We start from the raw sequence: 13,948 nt of genomic DNA, 5'->3' as shown, positions 1-13,948 counted from the left end.
TGTACTGAAATTAGCCAGTCAATGAACTAAAAATGTGTCCCGCTGCTTCCTTTGATATAGAGTGAAGCCTTCCTGTTCAACCAATAGGAACTGGAGCACTTACAATCTCTCAAAACATTGTGAACAGGAAGTGAGCACTGATGGCATTGTTGCCATCTTTCATCTGGAAACCTATATGCAGCAGCTGGTCCATGTTGTAGCATAAAGTTCATTACAACGTCATTTAACTCATAACTGGTGTCTATAAACTCTGCAATCCACCAGTCACAGCCATACACACAGACCACAAACATCTCCCTTCTCAGGTTGTGAAACTTAATATTATTCTGCTGTTTCTGAGTTGTTGGCCAAACAAACGAAATTTCTTCTTTCTTGCTCTTTAAAGTGCATGCAATATGAGTTCACCCATCACTGAGTCCAAAAATGTATCTTCTGAATTCCTTTCACAGGAGTAGTTTGTTTGGACCATTCTTTTTTCTGCTCACAGAATTCTTCGATTTCCTCTTTGGACAAAAGAATGAGGGCTGTGAACATGTAAAATTTCACAACTCTCTTAAAATCCTCACCATTCTGAATTGCAGCTGTATTTGGACTGGAAAGCTCATGTTTTGTAGCATGGTACTTCAGCGGGCCTCCTACATCATCACACGGCTTCTTCCCATAACCAGTAGCAGTGTATGCCCAGCCACCTGACAAGTGACTTAGGCCCACTTAATTCAAATAGCTGGTAAATATTTTTAAAATGACTAGGAGCACTATCAGAAATGATGATGATCTCTGCCCATGTTTGCAGTTGAATTTTGAGCATTGGTAGCAAAGCATGTGTTGAGGCATGTCCTGTCATCACTTATAACTTCAACACCTATGGTCTTGTTTTGAAAATATGTCACTCCTGCAAAAATTGAAACCTGGTCATTACTGCAATGATACCCTTGTACTTCTTATGGGAGAACTGCACACCAGTTCTCAGCAAAATCACAGCGAAGCACTAAACATAGTTCTTCAGCCTGTACACACCCTTTCACTTCTGCAATGTGGTGCTGGTGCAATTTCTTCAGATGCTGGTGTGTTACTGCTTTCACTGACCATTTACTCAAGTTCATCAATAAAGCTTTCAAAGGCAACTGTTTTCTTAATTAGCTTATTTTTCTCCCATGTTGCATATGTAATTTCTGCAGAGTTATCTGCTACGCCTTCCAGGCCAAGTGTCTGTTAAGACAGTCCTCCCTCTACAGCGCAGTCATCAAACACTTGAAACAAACAAGTCTCTCACTTTACATCACAGAATAATAATGACTTTACACATCCAACAAAGGTGTCATGTCACGTGCTCCATTAAGTTCTTCAATGACAAAGTTACCACACAAAGTTAATCATTCATGCAGTACACAAACAGACATCTCTAGGTGGGTGTGGAACTACCCACTAAGGTCGTAGTGAATAAAATTTTCATCTTCCAATATGTGAAGTTGTATAGTTGCCCTAAACTGGAAAAGTTTCTTTAATACTGTAAGACATTTACCTTTTCACTTTCACAGCTCTTTGACCTTTAACTGTTGCAGTCATAGTATCTTTTTTGTTGACACTCTGGCAAGAGCTGCCCCATTTATCTTCCAGATAAAATGACTGCACTACTTGAACTTTAGCTGCTTCTACAGGTTAACCATAATAGGGATCTGGTCTTCTGAAGACTCCTTTCACAGACCTCACATTTCTTGATTTGTCCACCATGTACTTTTGATGATGGAACACGATTCAAAATTGTTTTCTTTGAAAATGTCTCTGGAATAATAGTTACAACTTGCACCTTTTCACTGTAGGATGCACAATATGCAACAGCTGAATTGATATTTATGAAAAATTCCTTGAAAGAGGTGCAAGAGTGCTTTGGTTCATTTTCTTCTGAAGATGGAATTTCTACTTTGAAGAGTGTGGTCAGTTTTGCTGCAGTTTATACATCCATAGCTTTAGTAATTTCTCTGCACTTCCTTGATGCACAGAGCTTATGACTCTACTTCACTGACCACAGTTTCTTAACAGGACTAACCTCTGCAGTTGACTGATTCAGGGTATTTAATTCTTCCTATATTGATGCAAAATCTGCATCATGGGAGGCTTCACCTTGTTCAGATACTATCATTGTTGTTATTCTGTCAAAACATTTAGAACACAAATAGTCGCCACTGGAAACACCTTCACTTTGAAACAGAGTCTTCAAATGAGAACACTTATTCCCAGCCTGAACAAAGTTTGTTAATTGTATTTTATATCACTCTTTTATGGATATGCAAATAGTTAGCACACTTCACTCTCTTATGACCCCAGTCGGAAGATATTTCAAACAGTCCTTTTCACATAACATACTGCAACTGTGTAGATTGGCAAATTCCTCACAAAAACACAGAACTAACTGGATGGTCTCAGATTTCTTAGAAGTCTCTTCAGTAAACAAAATTGCACTGAACAACTACAATACAGAAACCTGCGAACAACAACAAAACTGACGACAAAATGTAAGAAATAAGTGCAACAATAAAAGTGAAAAGAAATAACTGCAACAAAGAAAATGATAAGGAATAACTGCAACAAAGAAAATGATAAGGAATAACTGCAACAAAGAAAATGATAAGGAATAACTGCAACAAAGAAAATGATAAGGAATAACTGCAACAAAGAAAATGATAAGGAATAACTGCAACAAAGAAAATGATAAGGAATAACTGCAACAAAGAAAATGATAAGGAATAACTGCAACAAAGAAAATGATAAGGAATAACTGCAACAAAGAAAATGATAAGGAATAACTGCAACAAAGAAAATGATAAGAAATAACTGCAACAAAGAAAATGATAAGAAATAACTGCAACAAAGAAAATAGAAATGAACACTGTAACTAATAAATTAGTAAGAAACAACTTCAGTGAAGACACACACTACCCTTGAAAGTTACAAAAAATGATTTTTAAAATGAAACCAGTCCAACTTAAAAGTGGAAGCTCTCCTTTACAGTGAATATAGTACTACAGCGTACTAATCAGCAGAAAAAAATCTAATTTCTCTGGATTGGCATTTTTGAAAAAAAAAAAAAAAAATCTGTAAACTATAAAAAAAATTCAAAAGGTGGCAGTAAAGAACTTTGACAAATGTGTCCAAACAGAGGATACCACTGTGATCACAAAGCAATTATCTTTCAAATAAAAAAAAAAACTATATCTAGAACTGTTAAAGACATGCAGCATTTTAAATTTTTTCCCCGATATTCGCATCTTCAAAATAGTATTTGCAGTGTCATCTTTGGAGGCCTGTATCTTGGGAGAGGAATTTTTTTGGAGAAAACAAAAATGTGTGTGTGTATTACTTCTGAATTTTAACATATGCTAAATTCAATAACATCTGAGACTATGAAGGTAACCCTCCTGCCTGAAGTGATACAAATTATGCCACTCTGTTTAATCACTGAATTGGTTCGCGTGTTGTTTGTATTTTTGGGGGTATTATGGGTATTATATCTGATGTTTTGGTGGCTCATTGGGTAAGCTCACAATACAGGTTTCCAGCATGGTGATTACATCCTTGGTCAAAGGAGAAGGCTGGTCTCCCAGTCTCCAGTAGTCCCCAATTACTTCCAGAGGGTAGTACAATTCTACTACAAGGCATGTAGATACACACTAGTGCACACTGTGTTTTAATTGTTGGTGGCTGTCACCAAGAAGGGCACAGCAAGTCTTAGCCAGTGTGCTACTGGAAATGACTGTATGTGTTAAGAGGTAAGTTAGTGCATGTGCATCAGCTTTTTCTCAGTAATGATTAATGGCAAAAAAAAGGTCAATTGTGTCCAAGGACACTCTCAGCAACTGTGTTAGCACAGCTGTTAAATAAACATAAGTTTTTTGTCTGCTCTCATCCTTACACGGATGGGTTAATTCAATTCTAGGGTCTGAGTGACCTGCCCTTCCTTCTTTAACCTTCCACAACTTACCCCTATCCTTCCTAAGGAATGAACTAACAATTCTGAAAGCTAGGATAGTACACATGTGTATCACCAGTACTGAACATTTCACCTTCTGCAGGTAAGTGCTTGTTCACATATCAGTAACTTTCATAAAGCAAGTAACTGCTGTATTTTGGTAGAAATGATAACACATAACTTCTATGTAGAGTTTCTAAAGATCACTCAGGGCACATTTATCATTAAAACATTATTGCAATAACAGAAGGTAAAAAGCTCACCAACTTTTTAACAAATATGACTTCATGCAGCATAAAAATGGTGAATGACTCAGCTTTGAAATTTCAATAGTGTATTCATCAAAAGTTGTATTACATGTTATCCAAACACCTCCTTTGAATTACTACTAGTTTCAGTTTTCATCTCTTAAATTTCGCCGAAACCGTCACAGTTTACAGGGTATTAGGGAATTTTTCCATTCCACCCTTCTGCTTTGGCCCATGATGTCATCAACATGACGGAAACACTTACTTCTAGCTGATACGAAATGGTGATGATGTCACTACTACTTATGACAACATATGCAAACAAAAATAGAAATGACACAAGAATGTCTCACTCTAACAATCAAATGAAACTAATGAGACAACTGCAGGTAATAGGGGGTTTAAGGTGGGGACCAGCTAATTATATAACAATACAAAACACTGCACCATCCCAAAACACATATCATAAAAAATCCCTTAACTTACAACATTATGCTACAGCCACAGAACAAACAGGAATCTTACACTTCACCCCAGCTACATAGCTCAAATGATGCCCACGATACCAAAAAACCAAAACCTGCAATTTCAAGAAGTGGAATCGGACATTTCCCTTGACCTATATAGTTCAAACGGAGCTCGCAATACCTGAAAACCGACACCTACAATTCCGGAAAGTGGAATCTGACATTTCTCTTGGCCTATATAGCTCAAATGCAGCTCTCAATACCTACTGGCAAACCACAAACCCCACACACCTACAAAACTCTCAAAACACCACAGAAACAAAAACAACAACTCAAAAATCTAAAACCCCCATACTTATTAGATCAATTAAAACACAACCAAAATACCATAAATATAAAACAGACAAAACATCACAGTTACTACAGAATAAAATCAAAAGGGACACTGCCGTAACTTAGCACTGTCTGTGTGGGCGAGGAGGTTTGCATGCTCTAGATCCAGAGGGCCATGCCGCTGGTAGCGTAGCTACGCTACCAGCAGGGTCACCCATGCCGGACAGCCCAAAGGGTAGGAGCCAGAAGAAGTATGTCCCACAACGTCCTATCAATGACATGTCTCCTGTCCTATCCCAAGCCCATCCTTTTTCCCTATCATTTTCAATTTCCTATAACACAGGGCAGGGAGGGCTCTAGAGGCATGGTGAAGCCGGTCTCCCTAAGGGAGTAAACCTGACAAATCCAGGCCCTCCAGGTTGGGGGTTGATCATGGTGCTAACAACCCCGTATCGGAAAAACATATTGTTACGAAACTAAAAAATAGGAACAGCCAGACTGATGAATGACCCATGCAAGGAAAAATGTCAAACAGAAAATTGATACATACTTTGCTACTTGGAATGTAAGAACTTTGAACAAACCAGTAGCTCTACATGGACTCCAACAAGAGATGGAGAAATACCGTAAAGGAGTAGCAGCAATTCACGAGGTCAGATGGAAAGGAGATGGTATCAGGAAGCGGTAATTGCACTATTATGTATAGTGGAAGAGACAGTGGTATAGTAGGCGGTACTGGCGTTCTTGTAGACACTAAGTATAAAGCAGCAGTCATGAATTTTAACCTTTAAATGAAATGATGTGTACTTTGAGAATGACAGCCCACTTCTTCAACATCACACTTGTATGTGTGAATGCACCCACAGAAGATGATAAGGATGAAGTGAAAGATGAGTTTTATGGTCAAATGGAACAGGAATTAGAAGGCATACCAAGGAATGATGTAAAGGTACTGATGGGTGATATCAATGCAAAGGTGGGAAAAGAAGAAGCCTTTAGAGAAACAGTAGGAAATGAAAGCCTGCACGAGATGTTGAATACAAAATGGACAAAGACTTTAAGACTTTGCCATGGGCAATGCAATGATAGCGAAAAGTACATGGCTCCAGCGAAAGAACATAAGGGAAACCACACGTCTCTCGTCAGATGACACTACTTTTAATCAAACTGACCATGTGGGAATCAACAGGGGACATGTGGCTGACACCCTTGAAGTTGATAGCTGCTGGGGGGCTGACTGCAATTCCAATCATTATATGGTAAGAGAAATACAGACAATGCATAGCTGTCTATAGATCCAGAGGGAAGAGAAAAGCTCCACAAAGATAAAGTGTTTCCAAATTGAAAGAGAAGGGAGCATCCGAAAAGTATGAAACAGAACTGCAGAAGAAGTGTGAGGCTAAACAAAGCCAAGCTCTGAAAAGCATTGAAGGGAAGTGGAGTACGATGAAAGAGGCTCTGCAAGAAACTGCAGAAGCAGTTTTAGGTTTAGAAGAAAGGGTGAAAAGGGCAGGGTGGAACAACGAAGATTGTAAAAAGGTAGTGGAAGAGAGAAATGAGGAAAGAAGGAAATGATAAACAGGACAACAAGATCTAACACAGAAGAATTCATGAAGAAAAGAAGAAAGAAACACAAATTAGAGAGGAAAAGGATTATAGAGCTAGAAGAGTAGTGTAATGACCAAGAAGTAAGAAAATTCTACAAGACAGTTCAGGAACTGAAGAAAGGCTTCCAACCATGTACGGTATTCTGCAGAGATAAAGAAGGAAATTTTATAGAAGAAGAAGAAGAACAGGTTCTACATCAATGTGCTCAATATTTCAGTTAAGTGCTGAATGTCACTATACAGGGTGTTACAAAAACGTACGGCCAAACATTCAGGAAACGTTCCTCACACACAAATAAAGGAAAGATGTTATGTGGACATGTGTCCGGACATACTTAATTTCCATGTTTTAGAGCTCATTTTAGTTTTGTCAGTATATACTGTACTTCCTCAATTCACCGCCAGTTGGCCCAATTGAAGGAAAGTAATGTTCACTTCGGTGCTTGTGTTGACATGCGACTCATTGCTCTATAGTACTAACATCAAGCACATCAGCACATAGCATCAACAGGTTAGTGTTCATCACGAACGTGGTTTTTCAGTCAGTGCAATGTTTACAAATACGGAGTTGGCAGATGCCCATTTGATGTATGGATTAGCACGGGGCAATAGCCATGGCACGGTACATTTGTATCGAGATAAATTTCCAGTACGAAGGTATCCGACAGGAAGATGTTCGAAGCAATTGATCGGCGTCTTAGGGAGCATGGAACATTCCAGCCTATGACTCGCGACTGTGGAATACCTAGAACGACGAGGACACCTGCAATGGACGAGGCGATTCTTCGTGCAGTTGACGATAACCCTAATGTCAACGTCAGAGAAGTTGCTGCTGTACAAGGTAACGTTGACCACGTCACTGTATGGAGAGTGCTACGGGAGAACCAGTTGTTTCCGTACCATGTACGGCGTGTGCAGGCACTATCAGCAGCTGATTGGCCTCCACGGGTACACTTCTGCGAATGGTTCATCCACCAATGTGTCAATCCTCATTTCAGTGCAAATGTTCTCTTTACGGATGAGGCTTCATTCCAACGTGATCAAATTGTAAATTTGCACAATCAACATGTGTGGGCTGACGAGAATCCGCGCGCAATTGTGCAATCACGTCATCAACACAGATTTCCTATGAACGTTTGGGCAGGCATTGTTGGTGATGTCTTGATTGGGCCCCATGTTCTTCCACCTACGCTCAATGGAGCACGTTATCATGATTTCATACGAGATACTCTATCTGTGCTGCTAGAACATGTGCCTTTACAAGTACAACACAACATGTCGTTCATGCACAATGGAGCTCCTGCACAGTTCAGTCTAAGTGTTCATACGCTTCTCAACAACAGATTAGGTGACCAATGGATTGGTAGAGGAGGACCAATTCCATGGTCTCCACGCTCTCCTGACCTCAACCCTCTTGACTTTCATTTATGGGGGCATTTGAAAGCTCTTGTCTACGCAACCCCGGTACCAAATGTAGAGACTCTTCGTGCTCGTATTGTGGACGGCTGTGATACAATACGCCATTCTCCAGGGCTGCATGAGCGCATCAGGGATTCCATGCGACGGAGGGTGGATGCATGTATCCTCGCTAACTGAGGACATTTTGAACATTTCCTGTAACAAAGTGTTTGAAGTCACGCTGGTACGTTCTGTTGCTGTGTGTTTCCATTCCACGATTAATGTGATTTGAAGAGAAGTAATAAAATGAGCTCTAACATGAAAAGTAAGCGTTTCCTGACACATGTCCACATAACATATTTTCTTTCTTTGTGTGTGAGGAATGTTTCCTGAAAGTTTGGCCGTACCTTTTTGTAACACCCTGTATAAAGAGAAGTTCTAGAAGAAATTGAAACAGAAAGTGACCAACTGTGGCCGAATGTTAGTCAGGATGAAAGACCTGTACCTATACCAATAATAGAGGAAGTTAGGAAGACAATTAAAAGCCTAAGGAATAATAAGGCTCCAGGTAACGACAACATTTCAGCAGAGATGATCAAGGGTGGAGGTGAACATCTAAAAAGATTGGTTCATCAGCTGATAGTGGAAATATGGGAAAAGGAAGAGATGCCAGTCCAGTGGAACATGGCCATTAGATGCCCAATTCACAAGAAGAACGACAAAGCAAACTGTGAAAATTATTGTGGTATTGCTTTAGTCAGCGTGGTGTACAAAGCCTATGATAAAAAGGAAAAAGCTATATGACACCTTAATGGAGACTGAATTCCCAAGTAAACTTATCAGGCTGGTACAAATGACCCTCATCAGCACAAAATGCCAGGTAAAAGCAGAAGGAAAACTTTCTAAAGAATTTGAGGTCAACCAAGGGTTAAGAGAGGGTGATGTATTATCCACACTTCTCTCTAACATAGTGTTGGAAACAGTGATGCGAAGGGTGGAGACTGATAGCCAAGGTGGCACACTAACCGTACGCACCAAAATCTAGCTTATGCCAATTATGTGTGTATGCTGTCTGGAAGTTTGAAAGAAAGAAGAAGGATTTGGCAGAGTGGAAAAGGAGGCAGAATAGTTGGGACTTGCAGTAAACAACACAAAAACACAGTATCTCTTTGCTTCCAGAAAAATGCTATTGTTAAAGAGAAATATATTACATTGAACAGAGGCAATTATGAGAAATGTGAGAAGTTCCAATACCTGGGAGTGCTAGTTACGGAGGATAGCAGAATAAGAGAAGAAATAAAATCTAAGATTGCTGCAGGAAATAGAGCTTACTGGGCCCTGATCAAGATCCTTCAGTCACATAGCCTGAGCAGAAAATCGAAGGTGACTGTCTATCGAACAGTCATAAGACAGGTGGTAATATATGGCTCAGAAACATGGACAATGAGTGTAGCAGAAAGGCAGCTATTGAGAAGATGGGAGAGGAAAATACTGAGAAAGATTTTTGGAACCATGTACGAGGTGGGGCAACGGAGGATAAGGAGAAACAAGGAATTGGAAGAACTGTATAGAAATCCTGACTTGGTGACTGAAAATAAGTGTAACAGATTGAGATGGCTGGGCCATGTAGAGCGAATGTCTGAGGATTGAGCTGTCAAAAAGGTTTATCCAGATAGCAAAAGGAGCAGAAACGATGGGTGCAGGATGTGAAAAATTATTCGAGAAAAGTTGGAGTCAGGAGGTGGAGGAAACGAGCAGAAAATTGTCATGCTTGGGCTGTGATCATCAGAGAGGCCAAGGCCCTACATGGGCTGTAGCACCAAGGAGTAAGTAAGTAACCAACACTCAAATGAACCCCCCCCCCCCCCCCCCCAAGAGTACACATTAGACTCAGCACGTCAACATCCACCACCAGGGAGTGCCATCAAATAAAACACATCTACAAACACTAAAACACTGTACCACAGTAGCATTACAGGTCAAAGCAGACAGGTGGAATCACACACTTCCAACCACTCACTTAAAGAATATTTTGCAGCCCTGTTCCATTGCTTTTTTTCTGTCTTTTGCCAGGTTGATTTTATTCCGTAAAGGACATTGTGCAAAATTATATCGTGGCTGGAGATTGTCAGTTGGGAAGCAAAGGTCCACTTTGTGTGGAATGCCTTTGTCAAGTTGTGTGGGTGTGTGCAACATGGAGGAGAAGATAGATTAAAGGGAGGGAGCTTCTGGGTGGGAGAAGAAATAAGGAAATGACCCATGGAAGAATAGGCAAGACCACACTAGCATTCGTAGGTGAGTTTCAGGTAGCACATTAAATGGAGTAGTTGCAAGGAGAAAACAGCAGAGAGAATAAGACCTATTTATGTAACTCGGATAAGCCGATGCAGAGGTTGGGGAGGATCTAGATGAAACATCCACTGAGGCATATCACGTGGGCCTCAATCTCTGCTAGCGTTGTCACACACCCACATCCAAGCCTACCCCATTGCATCCCAATTCACTATATTGATCTGCACCTACACTGTTCCCCCCCACAATCTCCCTTGCCTTCAAACCCCCCCCCCCTTGCCCATTTCCACATCCCAACACCACAACCCTTGATTGTGGCTAGGTGAGCTGGCTGATATTACATTTATATCACATTCCTTTGGTGCCACGGGCTCCTGTCACCCACCCCACAAAACTTCACATGTTTAATTGCACTGTCACTTTCACTGCTCAAGACCACTATACAGAGTGTGGTGACTGTTACTCTATTTATTGCAATTGAGCACACAATGATCTTAAGAGCAAGAGTATAAAAATCCACTAACGTCATAAAAATGTACATAAATTAGCTTTGCTTCTGATAAACGGACTTCTGTTAGTCGACTTTGAAATTGTGTGTTCCCAAATAATGAATACCCTTTTAGCAAACAACTGAAATTCTTCCTCACTGGGTTCACTTCTATGCAAGCAAGCGAGTGACATATTGTTCTGTAACAAAGCCTGGATGAGTTAAGTATCACGAAACTAATTAATTAATTAGCCAGTACCATACTACCTATGCCTCTTAAGCCACACCTTTGTAAATTTACTTTTTTGTGTAGTGGAGTCCACCACCTCTATCTCATACGGTAGCTATTTATAAAGGAAATGGAAAGGTGAGCAGACAGTAATCTCAGCCTTTGACAACTCTGTCTCACAATGAGGATATGAGCAATTTAACAAGCACTGGCTGCAATGAATTACCACCGCTAGGAAGAAAACAAAAATACCTCGTCTGGTCCTCTAACACCGTGGTACAAAAAAATGATTCAAATGGCTCTGAGCACTATGGGACATAACATCTGTGGTCATCAGTCCCCTAGAACTACTTAAACCTAACTAACCTAAGGACATCACACACATCCATGCCCGAGGCAGGATTCGAACATGCGACCGTAGCAGTCGCGCGGTTCCGGACTGAGCGCCTAGAACCGCGAGACCACCGCGGGCGGCACCGTTGTAGTCTCAAATTGTTTTAATACACAACAACACTGTACTAAGTAGTTGCAATCGGGAAGGACTGGTATGGCCATATTATACCAACACCAATTTCAGACGTTTGCTGAGAGATAATAAAGAGAAGCACTCCAGACTTATCTACTATAATAGTTTTAGTCATTTTCTATATCATTACATGAGAGCCACAGAATGTTCTGTTTAGATCGGTGGACAGAAGTCTGATTAACACAATTTTCACAGCTCTGTGTGAAGGCTGATTTACGTACCCTCTAAAAGTAATTCATAAAGCACCTATATAATTCTGCAAACTTCCTGTGTTAGACAGTTTTGATAGATACACGTCAAAAACATAGGAAAAATGAGTGTGTAACAAAACCTGCAGCTACGTTCTTGCTATATATTATTTAGATCTACAGCAAATATTGATAGACAAAAATCGTAACGTGTACGCCGAGTACAATGACATTATAATACAGTGTTTCTCTCTTGCTTAATTATTTCTATGAAATTCAACCCATAAATTATGGCACAGCTATTATTTTACCTTCGCCAAGTTTTTCCAATTTATGGTAAACGTCCATCACAATAATAATCCGTAAGTCACCACCCACACTTCCCAACACCCGCCACCGGTGACAAATTCAAACTCAAAATGTTCAACAGCCAATCACAACACTGCACCAGCCTAAGATTCTCCTTGAGGTAACTGACCATGCTTCTTGACATGGATATAAAGAAAACAAAACACGTGTGGATTAACTGGACACTTTATACGTTGCAAAGAGACAGACACAAGCGTTGTTGCAAAGTGCAATTTATATCGCAAATGACAACTTGCATTCATATTTTTAAAATGTCAGTTTCATCATAAATTGTTTACAAAAGCTTTATAGGTATCTCGACAATTCAGATTTCAAAATTATGCTTTAGCAGACGAATAACATCGCTAAAGACAATAAATACTGTATATTACAGGTGCTGTAGGCCCTTCAACTAATTTTCTATGTGAAGCACAAACTTTTTTGAATAAAACATAATGCCTCCACTTTTGACGTACAGCAAGTATTCTGACACACTATTTAACTGCGGTTTTTTCGTCTTGGCGTTCAATTAAGTCAGAGTATCATAAAACTAGTATGTAAACTAATGATAGAAATGAAATATCAATTTTCTGTGGCTCCCAGTGAAAGAAGTCATTGAATATTAAAAATGACATTACATCTTTAACTCATAGTAAGTTATTATTATCAACTTTTCTCATTTCCTATCGATGAATTTTCTCTTTTAATGTTGTCATCTACGTGAATCATAAACTGTTGAGCAAATGCTCTTCAATGTAATATGTACCACTTAAACCACATAAGCAGAATAGTGTTTGATTATTTATTTTGCAACAGCGAAATGACGCGGAAAAATTATTCAGGGACAAAATAAAACTTATTAACACATTTTACATTCAGGCTATGCACATGATCCCATTGCCAATCAATAACCATAGAATATCATTTCACAGATGTCTAATGCACTCGGCACAATTTAGCCTATGAACAACTATACAAAGTGGAAAAATACTTTGTTCACATATCTCCTACACACCCCCTTGAACAAATATTTTTCAGATCCTGAGCGCTACACATCGCATGTTGGACCATATCGTTTCACCAACTTCTGAAACTTGTTATTATTGAGAGGACTGGATAGCAGATGCTATAACATTTCTTCTGTGCATCGATATTTAATGGTTACATTGCCCTGCTCTAAGTGATCTCTTCTAAAGTGATGCTTTATGACAATATTTTGTGATCTCATACTAGTGACATTATTGTTGGCAAGTAGAACAGCTCCCATATTGCCACAAAATATTATAACTTGTTTTATTTTCATAAGAGATTCTATTTCACCCTGAGAGCTGCTTGGATAGTGGAGGATAAGGCCACATATTCAGCTTCTATGGCGCTCAAAGCAACTGACCTCTGTCTCTTACATGACCAAGATATCAATCTTCCCATTTGTCTAAAACAATTTCCAGTGATGGAGTGTTTGCATTCCAGCTCACTTCCCCAGTCTACAACGCTGTATCCTTCTAAATTTATATTTCCCTTTTTAGAATACTTCATCTTACAATCAGCAGTTTCCTTTAAATATTTGAATATTCTCTTGTTCGCCATCCAATGTTTTTCTCTTGGATCATTGCAAAACTTGCTTACAGCATTTGTGGCAAATGCCACATCTGGCCTGGAAGTCACTAATGAGAAAAAACATTGTGACCACTGACCATAACGAGGTTGAATGCTTTCTCTTTATGTTGCAGGCACGTGATACAGTAAGGAAAGAATTTAACTCGAACAGAGACAAATGGGCAGTCATTATAGCGAAGATACGTGCCCCAAATTTGGAAATCCACTGATATAAGCGGTTTTGACAAAGGGTGCTAAAACT

At 39.6% G+C, this 13,948-nt stretch overlaps 1 protein-coding gene across 1 annotated transcript in view; it reads right to left on the bottom strand.

The window, feature by feature from the left end:
• Positions 1–12,200, bottom strand: part of LOC126092291 (cyclin-dependent kinase 1-like) — an 80,593-nt gene extending 68,393 nt beyond the window's left edge. Inside the window, exon 1 of the mRNA XM_049907810.1 lies at positions 12,054–12,200. Coding sequence (XP_049763767.1) covers positions 12,054–12,090 — 37 coding nt within the window. The 5' untranslated portion in view covers positions 12,091–12,200. The remainder of the gene's footprint in view (positions 1–12,053) is intronic.
• Between the last annotated feature and the right edge of the window lie 1,748 nt (positions 12,201–13,948).

The sequence above is a fragment of the Schistocerca cancellata genome, chromosome 7 (genome assembly GCF_023864275.1).
Source record: "Schistocerca cancellata isolate TAMUIC-IGC-003103 chromosome 7, iqSchCanc2.1, whole genome shotgun sequence".
Lineage (NCBI taxonomy): Eukaryota > Metazoa > Arthropoda > Insecta > Orthoptera > Acrididae > Schistocerca > Schistocerca cancellata.
This window is presented reverse-complemented; position numbering and strand designations above follow the sequence as displayed.